The following is a 16002-nucleotide window of genomic DNA, read 5'->3' as shown; positions in this document are numbered from 1 at the left end:
AGAGACGGGGTTTCACCATGTTGACCAGGATGGTCTTGATCTCTTGACCTCGTGATCCACCCGCCTCGGCCTCCCACAGTGCTGGGATTACAGGCTTGAGCCACCGCGCCCGGCCCAAATCCTATGCTTCTTAGCTAAAGATTTAACACATAGCCCAGAACGCTGGCCTTTAGTAGGCACCCTTGAATGTTGAGTAAATGGAGACCTATATTCTCAACGAGCTTTTCTAACCGGCTTCACATGATGATATTCTCCTTCATGTCCACAGACTCTATAGGCCTGTTTATTAAATTACATTTCTCATATCTTATTTCAAGTTTAATAAATGATTAAGTCATTGAATATAGTCTGGCATATGAATGCCTTAGTCATATACTGAGAAATGTATTTGAAATGGCTTCAAAAGCATTATTGTTCTCTTTATTGCTACCTTAATTGTAAAAGTGCTTTTAAATTAAGCCTTTAACATAAGTGAATCATTGGATCTAATCAAATGATTTCAGCACATGCTCTGTGCAATTACATTTGTGCAGCTTAGCTGAAACTATGGCAACAGAGTGCAAAATGCATTTTTACTGATCGTTTTCCTACATAGGAGTGGGAAGTTCCAAGTTAAACATCTCACAACTTAAAAAATTATTATATAAATTACACTTATAAGAGAATTGCTTAGAAAGTTAAGAAGCCATTTATCAATCATAGGTTTGTGGCTGAAATCCTGGTAGACTGTGACAAGGGTTAACAATAGTTACCTTTGGATGTTGGGATTATGGTAGATTTTCAAGGTCTGCTCTAGACCTACTTTTTCAAAAAGCAGTGAACCTGGATTATTATTATTTTTTGAGACGGAGTCTCACTCTGTCACCCAGGCTGGAGTGCAGTGGCATGATCTTGGCTCATTACAGCCTCCGCCTCTCCAGTTCGAGCAATTCTTCTGCCTCAGCCTCCCAAGTAACTGGGACTACAGGTACATACCACCATGCCTGGCTAATTTTTTTTTTTTTGTATTTTTAGTACAGATGGGGTTTCACTGTGTTAGCCAGAATGGGAACCTGGATTATTTTATAAAGAAAACAACAAAGTTATTTAAATCTGAAGGAAAAGGCAATTTTCCTTTTATCCATAAGTTTACTTTTTAAAAAATTACATCAATTGCCACCTCATATCTAGTAGGATGGCTACTACCAAAAAAACAGAAAATATAAGTATGGACTGAATGTGGAGAAATTGGAATCCTCATGCACTGTTAATGGGAATGTGAAAATGTACGTATGAGGGGATTTCACAAAATTCATGGAAAAATTGGTTAAAATTGCTTTGTGAAAGCATTAAAACTGTTTATACCTCTTTTTCCCTAAATGATGAAACTTAAGGCATTAATATAAAAAAAATCTTAAGTGCTTTTGGAGAGGAGCACAGTTGAAGCTGATACAATAGAGATAAACCTGAAGTAGACCTTGAAAAGATTTAAAATACTGATTTAGTCCAAATTTACTAACATTTAACAACTCATGTGGGCATCAGAATAGACACCAGAAACAAACAACTGATACGGTCATACCGCTGTGATCAGCTCTATTCTAAGTTTTTAGTTTATTGATACTCTTTGTTGTTTTGTATATTTTTAAAAAGTTTTCATAGGCATTCTTTCTACGGGAAGGAGTTAATCTTTTTCTAAGTTAGGATTTAGAGGCTGAAGGTAAGGTTTTGATTCCGCTATTTTATTATAGTCAGATATCCAGAAATGCCTAAACCCTGCTCTCCCAGGACCCTTTTCCCTCAGGAGTCACGAGTGACCCGTCTGCAAGGCACAAGTAGCTAGTGGGAATCACAGTACAAATTTAATAAGAGTTGTGCAAACATCCAACACACCAATGTAAAACTCTTCTGTAGAAGGAGAATTGGTACAGGTAGTTTAGGTTTAATGCTTAAGTGAGGTGTCCTACTTCCCTTCCAGCTCCATCTAATTATAATCTTGAGACCAGCATGTTCAGGTGTGTGACTTAGAAGGCTAGAATGGAGAAGAAACTAGTGTGTAAGCACCAGGTATCTTAGTTTCAGGTTTCTTTAACAAAGATACCATATACTAGCTGGTTTAAACAACAAACATTTATCTTTCACAGTTCTGGAGGCTGGGAATTCCAAGATTAAGGTGCTGGCAGCTCTGGTGTCTGGCTGGTATGGGCCCAATTCCTGATTTGCAGGTGGCTGTCTTGTGTTCTTGCATGGAGAAAGGAGAGAGGAAGCACAGACTCTCCTGTCTTATAGGGCACTAATCCCATCATGAAGGTTTCACCCTCATGACCTAATTACCTCCCAAAGGCCCCATCTCTAAATATCATGCCATTGGCGATTAGGATTTTAACATGAATTTTGAAGGATACAAATATTCAGATCATAGCACCAGGTCCCAGGAGAACCCCTGAATCTGCTTAGCTAACTGCCACGTACGTTGAAGGGAGAAGTGCAAAAGAATGGCCAATCTGTCAGGCCACACAAGAAATTTGAGGCAAAAAACCAAAGAGACCTTGTGTAGAGGCTGATCTTTTAACACGGTGAGTCTACCTATTAATCGTGCCCATTAGGTGTTTTGCACTCTTGAATAAATGAATTAGTCACCTTTCTCACCTTTGGAGAGAACTAGAAAGGGAGTTGGGCAAAGACATGCCTGGCATAGGAAAAGGAGCAAAAGTCCCTTTTCTCCTACAAGCACAATAAAGTAGCATCTCCTTTTGAGTACAAAGAAAGACAATGTACATACAATTCTACCAGACCTGTTTCTGGTACAGTCTGCCTAGGCATGTGAGTGGGTCCACATCATCTGAGAAGCATATTTTGGACTTTGCTAAAGCATGTGAATAACTCACACATGCAGATTTCTGCAATTGGCTGATGTTTTATATCACCCTTAGGGTGAGATAAAATGTGTAAATATTTTAAGTCTTGTTCTAATACTGTTAATATTATTGTAGAGAAGTTTGAGCTCTTGTTCTTAGGTTAACAATTAAGAGAAATGTAATTTATTTTTAGACTTTCATGCACAAAATCTTTAGTCATAATGACAAAATAATAGCACAGGAGTGAAAACTGTTTAGACACCTAGACTCACATGCTTGAATATGTGTTTTTTATTAGGATTCTATATAGTATGATATTTTCCATTTCCTCTTATGTGTTTACCATTAACACAGTGAAAAAATATCTTTGTAATGGATAAATACTCCCCCATGCCTAAATGTGATAGCGCTTACTACTGATTTGCTTTCACATGTGTTTATTTACTTTGCCTAATAAATGTAATGGAGAAGATTCAGAGTCAGGAAGAGGGGCGAAAAAAAAAGAAAAGAATCATGTGGTTATTAAGCTCAAGAGCTCTGAAATGGGCCTATATCATATTACCTTTAAAATTTTTATTTTACCCTTTTAGAATAATTTATGAGGGCAGTTGAAGCTAAGGCTAAGTGCAGTCCACACTATGGCGATTCTGGTGGAGAATAGTAGACTCTTAAAATCAAAGACCATAGGCTAAGTAAATGAAGTTGAAAGCCAGAAAACTACATATTATGATTTCATTTATATGAAATTCTAGAAAAGTTAAAACTGTAATGACTGGAATTAGATTATTAGTTACCCTGGAAGTGATTGGCTTCAAAAGAACATTGAGAAACTTTTCAGGGTGATGGAACAGAAACTTTTTGGGGTGATGGAACTGTTTTATATCATGCTTGTGGTGGTGGCGTTGTGACTATATACAATTACCAAAATTCATCAAACTGTCCATTTAAGTAAGTAAATTTTATTGTATGTAAATTGTACATTAGTAAAACTTAAAAATACGTTAACTATAGATTTTTGGTGCTCAAATGTCTTCAGCTAATTTTTCCTTTGAACAAAGACAAGAACCAACAGAATGTTATCTGACAACCTCAGACAGTAACTTCGAGGACTATTGTAAGGATTAAGATTTCTGTATCCTACCCTATCATGGTTTCAACTGCATGGGTCCCAGGTGAGATTAAGAAAGTGAAGACAAAGGAGTACATGATGGCAAGCTTGATTACGGAGAGCCAGCTTGGCTGTAGAGACCCCCACCCAGGCGGTGCTGAAGGAACCGAGAGGCAGACACCCAGATAGACCAGCAAAGTGGGTCTATCTGGGGGACCAGCAGGCTGCTTAGCTGAGAGCCTTAGGAGCTGACAGCATTCCAGCCTGCAGGCCTCAAGCAGACTCTGACCCACGCATTTATTCTCTCTGAACAGGTGATCATTATTAACAAACAGATGTGCCGGGCGCAGTGGCTCAAGCCTGTAATCCCAGCACTTTGGGAGGCTGAGGCGGGTGGATCACGAGGTCAAGAGATCGAGACCATCCTGGTCAACACGGTGAAACCCCGTCTCTACTAAAAAAAAAATACAAAAAATTAGCTGGGCATGGTGGCGCGTGCCTGTAATCCCAGCTACTCAGGAGGCTGAGACAGGAGAATTGCCTGAACCCTGGAGGCGGAGGTTGCGGTGAGCCGAGATCGCGCCATTGCACTCCAGCCTGGGTAACAAGAGCAAAACTCCGTCCCAAAAACAAACAAACAAACAAACAAACAAACAAACAGATGTTTGGTATTTTCTCTTAACACAAAATATGCCAAGTAGGCAGCTGGTGCCTGCTTACCACTGATTACAGACAAATTTAATATTCTCCACGAGGGAGCCGGGGGGCAGGGTCAGATATCTTAAAGAATTGTTTTAACCGGTTTATGATATTTATACGTTGTCCTGCCACTTTGGAATGCCCTAACTAGTTTTCTACTTGGGAGGGCTGGTTAGGTTTTCCTTGACATCGTTCTTCCTAGCAAACAATATATTTTATCAAACACTCAGGATTCATCAATATTCATAAACTTAACATTTCTCAATATCAATATTCAGAAACTTAACATTTCTTGACACTTCATCTTTGGTTCTATACCCCAAACTGAAACCTTGACCTTGGTGAGCTGGGCTGGACCACATGGACCTGCTTAAGGATTTACTTGTTCCTTTGCCCTACGCAGATACCTCTTAAGATTGTTTACTGGAATCTTGCCGTTCTCAAGCAAGAAAATTCCAAGAAATCTAAACCCTAGCGGAAACTTGAGATGGAAGAGAGTGGTTTTTCTTCATAAGCCCAGGGCTAAGCTCTTTTCTTTTTCTTTTTTTTTTTTGAGATGGAGTTTCGCTCTTTGTTACCCAGGCTGGAGTGCAATGGCGTGAGGCGTGATCTCGGCTCACTGCAACCTCTGCCTCCTGGGTTCAGGCAATTCTCCTGCCTCAGCCTCCTGAGTAGCTGGGATTACAGGCACGCGCCACCATGCCCAGCTAATTTTTTGTATTTTTAGTAGAGATGGGGTTTCACCATGTTGACCAGGATGGTCTCGATCTCTTGACCTCGTGATCCACCCACCTCGGCCTCCCAAAGTGCTGGGATTACAGGCATGAGCCACCGCGCCTGGCCTGCTAAGCTCTTTTCAAGACCAGCATTCTTTAGTTTGCCTAAGGCCTAGGGCTTGAGGTATGGAAGAGAGAAGAACCTCTTCCAAGCTCTGCCTTAACTAGCCACCTGGGAACAGTATGGGTGGAAAAGCAATATAAAGAGTAAACAAAACTCTTAGCTGCTAAACTAATGAGAGCAGGAACCAAAGAGAACATACCTTGAGCTGCTTCTCATCACCTGGACACCTTCTACCCTGAGTACAGAAGACACTGAAACCCTTCCTCTTGAGCCCTGGGGATAGGAGGCTTGAGCTCCTGTAGCAGGCAAAGTGTTAATTTATGTCAGAAACAAAATAATAAAGGTAGTAGATTATGAACAAAAACAGCTCTTCACAGATCATCTGAATGATCTTTGTGAATGACTAGGGTTTCCTAGGTAGTATACTTTGCAAAAGAAAGTGTAATTAATTCATAGCCTCTTTTAATTTCCTGAGAAAGCTAATGTGTATCAACAAATAATTCCTTATCTTCTTAGTGTAGCAGCAAATATAGGTAAGTAATATATAAATATAATGCAAATATAAATATAGATATAATCTAGTATATGAACAATGCTTTTGGAAAGCTGGGCTTGTACATTTCTCAGTAAATAAAAAATGAGTCCTAATAGTAAGAACCAGGAGTAATTATTTTTAACACATGACTCTTTAATAATGTCTTAAGCTTTTTTACATAATAAAAGAATAGAATTTAACATTAGAAGAAAGCCAAATAATTATTTTAAAAATGGTTATCTCTTTTGAGTTTGGCTTTTTATATAATCTACTTGACATATTAGAGAAAAATAAGCTATCATGTGTTTATTTTAAAGTACTACCTATATTTTTGGTGTTCATTTTAGATTTGTATTGATGCCAATGTGAACTCTTGGCTGGGCCATGTACATCGTTGATTTATTCTTACTATAAAATCTTACATTAATAGTAAAACTATTTTTTTGGTTTTGTTTTGCTTTTTTTTGAGACGGAGTCTCACTCTGTCGCCCAGGCTGGAGTGCAGTGGCACAATCAGTGTACTGTAGCCTCAACCTCCTGGGCTCAAGCGATTCTCCTGCCTCAGCCTTCCGAGTAGCTGGTACTACAGGTGTGCGCCACCATGCCTGGCTAATTTTTGAATTTTTTTTTTTTTTTTTTAGTAGAAATGGAGTTTCATCGTACTGGACAGGCTGATCTCAAACTTCTGACCTTGTGATCTGCCCGCCTCAGCCTCCGGCCTCCCAAAGTGGTGTGATTACAAGCATGAGCCACCACGCCCATCCATAAAACTCTTAAAAACAGAAAATAGAATGGTTGTTCTCAGGGCTGAAAGAAGAAGGAAAAAGGGAGTTGTTGTTCATTGGATATAGTTTATTTTGCAGGATGAAAAGGTTCTAAAGATCTGTTGCATAACAATGTATGTATGGTTAACAATACCATATGCTTAAAAATGGTTAAGATGGTAAACTTTATGTATTTTTGACCACAAGTTAAAAAAATTTTAAATTATGAGTTTAAACTTTGGAAAGACACTGAAATTATTTATACCCCAAAACTTTTAATTCTAGAAGTTCTTAGTTTTATTTTTTTCAAGTTGGAGTCCCAAAGCATTAATATATTTACAAACACTTATAATACTGCTTATTGGCACACAGCAAGCTCTGTATAAATTTAACTCATTTAATCCTCATTAAATTCTATGTGGTAGGTATCATTTTGTTTTCTGTCATTTTATACAGAGAATTTGAAAGAATTGAAAGAATACCCTTATACTTACTACCTAGATTCTACAATTAATATTTTGTTGTATTTGCTTTTGACATATCTGTTCATAGCTATATTTATTTATAAATTTATCTTATTTTAAAAAATGCATTTCAAAGCAAATTGCAGATATCAGTATGCTTTGAGGATCCATTTTACATAATTGGGATCTGAGACACAGACAAGTAATTTGTTCAGTGTCACCCTTTTTTTTTTTTTAACTTTTATTGGTGACATTGAAGAAAAGGGCTGGGGGATGGGTGGCTGGAACCCTGGGGCTATGTGGGAGGCCCCTCTGGCTGCATACCTGCGGTGCACATCACGAAGAGGCTCTCATCCCTCTGCAACAGCACTGAGCCCTTTGACAGTCCTGGGTGACCCACGGTGCTCTGGGGCTTTCCCTCCAACCAGGAAATCTTCAGAGGGCTATCCACCAGGCCACCTTCGTTCTGGATAGCCAGCTCCGCAGCCTTGACGGTCGCAAACTCTACCACAACAGCGCCTGCCTTCTTACTGAAAAGCACCAGGTTGAGAACCTCGCCATACCTTTGCAAAAGCCATGGAAGGACGTCTTTGGAGCACCTTTTGACTCATCCTCCTTCTTGCACTTCCATTTTAGCTTTAGTTTGCGGACTCCTTGGCCTTCAGTATTTTCTGTCTTTCTCTCAGTCTCTGATCATGCTCCTGTATCTGCTCCCGGGTCAGCCTCTGCTGTTCCTCCAGCTGCCGGCAACCGTCTTCTCTCAGGGGTTTGTTCTTTTGCTCTAGTGTCCTGGTGCTCTGGCTTTCCTCCTCCTCTGCCTCAGTCTCCTGGGCCTGGGCCTGGGCCTGCCATTCTCGGGCCTCCAGATCAAGCTTCACTTTATTCCTTTCCTCATCAAGTTTCTGGGTGGTCTCTGCTGCCTGCTTCTTGGCTTTCCTGATCTTGTCATATGCACCTCTGGCTGCAGCATCGGTCAGCACCTCCAAGGCCTGAGAAAGCAGGTGGAGGAGTTCAGCTGCTCTGGGATTATCTGGATTTTTGTCTGGGTGGCAGGGGAGGGCCTACTGTCTATATGCCTTCTTCACCTCTTTGTCCGCCACCTTCTCCTCAATGCCTAGCAGCCCGTACAGGTCCATCTGTAAGAGCTTCTTGGTCACTGCCATGGTTCCGGCCTGACGTAGTCGTACTACCTGTCACGGGCTTTTAAGTGACATAACTAGGATTTGGATCAAGCCGTTCTTAACCACTTCTACAGAGCACTAGTTCACATAATTTTGTGGTTAAATACATCAACAAATGTAGTATCTTAATCTTGCTTATCTATGTGCGTATTTCATAATACAGGATCTGTAAGGTCCAGCAGCAAAGAAATCGTTTACCTTTAAGCCAGGCATTTCCACATTTGTTCTACCAAAGCACTCTGCTCCCCACGTCTCCCCCAAACATAACACCTATTAACATTTCATAGGATAGGACTAGAATTCAGTGGAATATGTTATGGAAAATGGCTATTTATAAGATATCCTAATTTTATTTATTCAAGACAGAATACATTTTTGAAGAGTTTATATTTTTAAACATAGTCCTAGAATTTTAGAGCTGACAGGGATCCTAGAGTTCACTGAGACCAACACTTTCATTTCAGAGATGTGGTAATGGAGACATAGAGTATTCAAGTGATGAATGCATGCTAAATTGTGTCTGAGTATTTAGTGGCAGAAATGGAACTACCGCCCAGTCTAGAACCTGGGGATGGCATTAATAGATACTCAGTAAATGCTTGTTGAATAAATTAATATGTCTTCTCAATCCATTCAGTTTTTTTTCCCACTATGTATCTATCTATCTATCTATATGTTAGAATTTTTATGTATTTTTGGAGTATATTGGTCAGTAGAGAACACTTTCATTTATGTTAATCTTTGGTACAAATGATATATATAGTTCCTAAATTCCAAAAAAGGGTTTTATTGTAATGTATAACATACAGAAGTTTATGCAAAATATGGTGTACCGTTTAACAAATAATGTGACGCAAACCCTGGTTAATGACTCAAGTCAGGAAATGGAGAATCGATGGTGCCGAGAAGCCCCCAGGAACCTTCTTCTCTTGCTGACCCTAATTGTTTCCTTTTTCTTTCTTTTTTTTCTTTTAGCTAATTTGACAGGACATGCAGAGAAGGTGGGGATAGAAAATTTTGAGCTTCTGAAGGTCCTAGGAACTGGAGGTAAGTCTTAATTGTTTTTAAGGAAAATAGAAAGTACTTGTTATTCCTATTATGAAGGATTGATATCCCTAATACGGAAATTAAAATTTAAAAAGCATGAGGAATCCATTAGGAGAACTGTCAAAGAACATGAACAGACCATTCATAGAAGAAGCATAAAAGGCAAAAATTAAAAGAATTGGCAAAGATTTAGGGAAATCAGTCCCTTTTACCCTGCTGTTGGGAATGTAAATTCAACCTTACACAGGACACTATATTTTATTTTATTATTTATTTATTTTTATTTTATTTTATATTTTATGAGCTGGAGTCTAGCTCCAGCTGGAGTGTGGTGGCATGATCTGGGCTCACTGCAACCTCTGCTGTCTGAGTTCAAGCGATTCTCCTGCTTCAGCCTCCTGAGTAGCTGGGATTTAAGGCACCTGCCATCATACTCGGCTAATTTTGTATTTTTAGTAGAGATGGGGTTTCACCTTGTAGGCCAGGCTGGTCTCAAACTCCTGACCTCAAGTAATCACCCTCCTTGACCTCCCAAAGTGCTGGGATTACAGGCGTGGGCCACTGTGCGCAGCAAGGACAAAATATTTTTTAAAAAATCACTACTAACATTGCAAGAGTGCTTGTTACATGCCAAGTACTCTGTGGAGGACTTTATATTGATTGTCTTATTCAATTTCATTCAAGTCTATTGATACTCAATGCACATAATTTGTAATAATGAAAAACCTAAGACTGTTTAGAAACCCAGCAGTTGGGCTTTGGTTAAATGGAACATGGATCTATATGTTGTATAATATATATAATGTATTAAAATGATCTTCTTTTATCAATATTTTGGAAAGCTCTCCAAAATAAGTTTTAAAAAAGCTGCAGAAGAGAATGGACAATATACAACACATATGGATAAATATAAATATCTACATGTATATATATATGGATGTGGAAAATATCTACATGTATAAATGTATGCAGAGAAATCTCTAGCTGTGTGGGCGTGGTAGCTTATGCCTGTAATCCCAGTACTTTGGGAGGCCAAGAGGACCCCTTGAGGCCAGGAGTTCAAGACCAGCCTGGGAAACATAGTGAGACCTCATCTCTACAAAAAATAAAGAAAAATCTCTGGGATGTGGATGTTCATGTTTGTATACACTAAAATTTTAGTAGTAGTGGGATTTTACATGATCTTGGTTTTCTGCTTTGTACTTTTCCTTTGCCTTCTGAATTTTTGCTACCACTGCTCTTGCTGCTCAAGAATCAGGGCTGACTTAAGGGGGATATGACCTGTGCAGTTGTAGAGATCCCCGCATTTAGAAAAGCCCCATGTTTGGTGTAATGCTCTGCTGTCACTGTTCTGAAATTATGAGTCATCCATGAACAAGGCACCCTGCATTTCCATTTTGCACTAGGCCTTGCCAGTTACGCAGCTTCTTGTCACGTGTATGTTTCCTATTCAACTTTCCCTCTGGAGTATGTTGCTTGCAGCCACCGCTGCTGTGAGAACTGGCTTCTGTCATTTTTCTTCCATCAGGTGAAGGTACAAAGGAGGCCTTTAAGTCTTTTTTGTTTCCGTTCTCAACAGGCCTAGAACCTCTTTTGCTGGAAGACCAGGGAGAGCCTCAGAGGACAGACCATTTTTCTTCCCTACTACAGTTTAGATTCACACTGTCAGGGACCTCAGAGTTCTAGCCCCGACTGGATGGATTACACCTGTCTGTATAAGAGTATCTGTTCATCCCTTCCAAAATGCCAAACATTATAGCAAGAGAAAAAGCCTTTCTCTTGGGTTTCTGTAATCAATACCAGTCACTTCTCTGGCCTCATGCCTGTGTTTAAATTCACTTATGTAAGCTATCTTTAAGTCATTTAGTAATGAGCCTTCATGCCTACTGCTCTGCCATACAAGTTCTTTATAACCTCCCTGAGTAGTTTAGCATGCCATATAGGCCCAATCTTTACAGCTACCAGTGAATAAGTCCAAGGAATAGTTTATTCCCATCAACTGAGCATTTTATTGTCAGAAATTCAGTGTAATTGTCAACTTGGAGATTTTTTAAACATCTAAGCTCTATCCCACCCTATCCTAGGAAATCATGCTTTCAAAATATCAAAATAGTATCCTTTATTCCTACCTTTGTTTCCTGTTTCAAAGGCAATATCTACTCAAAGGGGAAAGAGAGTCACAGTTCTGTGGTGATTCAGTTCCCTTAAAAATAGTGGTTGTACATCTGGTCAAAAGTTCTTAAGTTTGATATATATTATAAATTGTCTTTATAATATCTGTTTTATCTGCATGTTTTTATCTGTATGTGGCTTTTATTTTTTTTTGGTAACAGCTTTATTGAGATATAACTCATGTACCGTATTGTTCCACTACTTAAAGTGTGCAATTCAGGGTTTTAGTATATTCACAAATTGTGCAGCTATTGTCACAGTCAGTTTTATAACATTTTTCTTACCTCAAAAAGAAACCCTGAACCCCTTAGCCATTAATGCCCAAATAAGCTCACCATCTTCCCCAGTCCTAAACAACCACTAACTGACTTTTTGTATCTATATATTTGCCTCTTCTGGGCATTTCATATAAAGGTAAACATACAAATATGCAGTCCTTGGTGACCAGCTTCTTTCACTTAGCATAATGTTTTCTAGATTCATTCATGTTGTAGCACACATCAGAACTTCATACTTTTTGTGACTTATGATTTCATTGTACAGATATACCACATTTTGTTTCCCTTTTCATCAGGAGATGGACATTTGGGTTGTTTCCATCTTTTGGCTGTTATAAATAATGCCGCTTTGGAGAATAGCCTGGCAAAATAGTGAGATTCCCATCTCAACAAAAATTGGCTGGGCATGGTAGTATGTGCCTGTAATCCCAGATACTTGGAAGGCTGAGGTGGGAAGATTGCTTGAGCAGGAGTTTGAGGCTGCAGTGAGCCATGATTGTGTCACTGTAATCCAGCCTAGGCAACAGAGCAAGACCCTACATAAAATACATAAAAATAATGCTGTTATGAACATTCATGTACAAGTTTGTATATGAACATATGTTTTTCTTTTTCATTTTTAAGTGTTTTATAAAAAGTCATGCACACTTTTAAATATTTTGAATAGAAGTTCTGTAAATTCTCTCAAGTTCAGTTTAAAGTAATCCTTAATGTGAGAATAGTCTTCTTCCTGTTTCACTACAGGTTGGGTTAAACAATTTTAAAACAGGAAGAAATCTGTGAATGGTCTTCTTCCTTTTTTACTACAGGTTAGGTTTTCTGTCATAGGAAGAAGTCTGTGACAGAAAAATATTATATGCTTAAACTTAAATCATAATCTATATTGCCTAAAGTATATTATAATAAATCATAATCTATATTGCCATAGTATCATGGCATATTTCCTGCCGTCTGCCATGTAGATGGCAGAATTCCATCTAAGTTATCTATAATTCAGTAATATAAAATTGCCAGGAAAATAGCATTTGGGTAAACAGAAATTTTCTTAGTGGGTGACTTATGCATAGCAGTTTTTCAAATATTTTTGAACGAGTGGATGAGTATACTTATTCCATATAATAAGGGATTTCTATAAAGATCGTTGAAAATTTGAAAACAAATTGCTATTTTTATTTGCAATGTTTACATGACTTTCCACATTTCAGAGATTAGAACTTACGTTCTTTTTCATATTAAAGTTTTAGAAATGTCGGTTTCTGGTTTTTATTGAAAGCAAAACTTAGTAGAAGTATTAGTATAATTGATCAAATGAAACTACTGTTTATATACTTTTAATTAACCCAATTATTATTTATTTTATTTTGAAAATAGATTTGTAGCAGTTTTTAAAGAAAATGTTTTCTTAGACTGGAGATCATGTTTTATTCCAGATATGGTCATAGCTAAACAGCTCTAATCTGCAATAACAGATAACTTCTCTGTAGCAAAATAGACATAGCATTTATAGAACTTTCTCCAGGATGCTATTAAAATGTAATATTATTAGTTTTCATCATTAAATTTTGTACTATGTAACAAGAGCCCCGAGACTAATCCTGTTCCTTGATCTGTTAATTTAATATATGGCAGTATACTCCAAATACAGAAGCAGAAAGAAAAAGGCAGTTTTAGGTGCAGTGGCTCAGTCCTGTAATCTCAGCACTTTGAGAGGCTGAGGTGGGAGGATCACTTGAGCCCAGGAGTTCGAGACCAGCCTAAGCAACATAGTGAGGCTTCATCTCTACTGAAAAATTGAGAAAAAAAAAAAATTAGCCTGGGGTGTTGTAACACTGACTTATAGTCCCAGCTACTAGGGATGTTGAGGCAGGAGGATCTCTTGAGTCTGAAAGGTTGAGGCTACAGCAAGCCATGATTGTGCCATTGCTCTCCAGCCTGGATGATAAAACAAGACCCTGTCTCACTGTAGCCTTGAACTCCTGGGCTCAAGCAATCCTTTCACCTAAGCCTCCTGAGTAGCTGGGACTGCAAGCATGTGCCACCACACCCAGCTGGCTGTTTTGCTTGCTTATTTGTTTATTTAGTAGAGACAGGGTCTTGTTTTGTTGCCCACGCTGGCTTCAAACTCCTGGGCCCAAATAATCCTCCTGCCTTGGCTTCCCAAAGTACTGGGAATACAGGGATGAGCCACTGCATGTGGCCACAGTCATTATTAAACCCCTACAGTGCTAGATAAAGAATTTTCCTTACTCTTGCCAGGTAATCTTATAGATTGATAGAGACTGTTCAACTGCATAGATTAACCTGGAAAGAGTAAGGAAAATTCTTAAGCTTGAAAAAAATTAAATGGGAGCAGGAATTTAGAGAAGTAAACAAGTTTCCTGAGGGCAGAAGTTACACTGGAGAAATCCACCAGTGAATTGTGAGCTAGTTCTCTGGGTTTGCCATTTTCATACTTCCTATAGAGGAGTGCCTCTAAGGCACTTGAAAGGTAGAGAAGGCTACTGCTCAGTAAAAGATTAAATAGGAAAATAAAAATCTAGCCTGCAAAGGGAGACGGAGGGGAAACTTCCAGCTCAGCATTGGCTTTGGGTGAGGGAAACAGATAAGTAGTAAAAGCCTTCCCTGAACAGTCACAACCTGAAACCAAGCATCATACAGGTTTGCAACTTGAGTTTGTTATCCACTTATATGATTAAAAAAAAAGTCCTGGCCGGGCACAGTGGTTCATACCTATAATCCCAGCACTTTGGGAGGCTGAGGCAGGTGGATCACCTGACATCAGGAGTTCAAGACCAGACTGGCCAACATAGGAAAACCCCGTCTCTACTAAAAATAAAAAAATTAACCGGACGTGGTGGTGGGTATCTATAATCCCAGCTACTCTGGAGGCTGAGGCAGGGTGAATTACTTGAATCTGGGAGGCAGAGGTTGCAGTGAGCCAAGATCATGCCACTACACAGAACAAGACTTCATCACGCACGCATGCACGTGCACACACACACATACACACACACACATATCCTCCAAAACAAGTATGAATTTAGTTTATTCTGCTTATGAGTTGGTAGTATTCCTAGCAGCACTAGCAAAGCAAATGTAAATCTTCTCTGGGGTAATAAACTCTTACCTAGATCTTAAGGAAATATCAAATAAAGTTTTATAGACATGATTTTACTGTCAAAACTCACAAACATCTAAGAAGCGGAAACAACAAATAGTAGAATTATACCTTAAGAGACTGTTTTCCAACAGTCTCTTAAAAATGACCAGACAGATTGGAAAGAGAACCAGTACTCCTTCTAGGAGTGAAAAGAACAATTCAAAGTATAAACTCAATGGATGGTTCACTAACAGATGAGATACAGCTAAAGAGAAAATTAGTGGATTGGAAGATAGATTTGAGGAAAATATACAGAATATAGAATGGAGAAAAAAGAGATAGCAATGACAGAACTATTAAGACATAGAGGATAGGCTGGGTATGGTAGTTCATAGCTGTAATCCCAGCATTTTGGGAGGCTGAGGTGGGAGGATCCCCGTCTGCCTGGGCAACATAGTGAGACTCTGTCTCTAGAAAAACAAACTAACTTAGCTGGGCATGGTGGTGTATACATGACTGTAGTCCTGGGTACTCAGGAGGCTGAGGTGAGAAAGTTGTTTGAGCCTGGGAGGTCAAGGCCACAGTGAGCTATGATCATGTCACTGCACTGCAGCCTGGGTTGACAGGAAGACCCTATCTCAAAAAAAAAAAAACAGAGAATAGACAGAAGTTGTAACATTTTTCTAATCAGACTTTCAGAAGGAGCTAATAGAATGAGCCAGAGGCGCTATTCAAAGAAATAGTAGCTGAGAGTTCACAGGATTAATTAAACGTGAATTTGTAGAGAGCAAATCTGTGGATACAAGTATAAAGAAATTCTTATGTAGATACATCAGGGAGAAACTGATGAACACAAGAGACAGAGAAATACCTGAAAGCAATCAAAGAGAAAATACTTATTTATAAAGGAACAACAATTAGTTTCAGTGGACTCTACAATGGCAATCCTGGAAACCATAGTAAAGTGGAATAATATC

General features: G+C 38.9%; 1 protein-coding gene and 1 pseudogene across 3 annotated transcripts in view; one reads left to right on the top strand and one right to left on the bottom strand.

Annotated features, from left to right (window-relative positions):
- Nucleotides 1–16002, top strand: part of RPS6KA5 (ribosomal protein S6 kinase A5) — a 190437-nt gene that overhangs the window by 50375 nt on the left and 124060 nt on the right. For all 3 annotated transcript variants that reach the window (XM_017546936.2, XM_017546937.2, XM_037745156.1), the window contains exon 2: nucleotides 9404–9475. In XM_017546936.2, coding sequence (XP_017402425.1) covers nucleotides 9404–9475 — 72 coding nt within the window. The remainder of the gene's footprint in view (nucleotides 1–9403; nucleotides 9476–16002) is intronic.
- Nucleotides 6758–9389, bottom strand: LOC108316815 (annotated as a pseudogene).

Source organism: Cebus imitator, unplaced genomic scaffold (assembly GCF_001604975.1).
Source record: "Cebus imitator isolate Cc_AM_T3 unplaced genomic scaffold, Cebus_imitator-1.0 Scaffold193, whole genome shotgun sequence".
Lineage (NCBI taxonomy): Eukaryota > Metazoa > Chordata > Mammalia > Primates > Cebidae > Cebus > Cebus imitator.
Note: the sequence above shows the minus strand (reverse complement) of the source record. Positions and strands in the feature narration are given on the sequence as shown.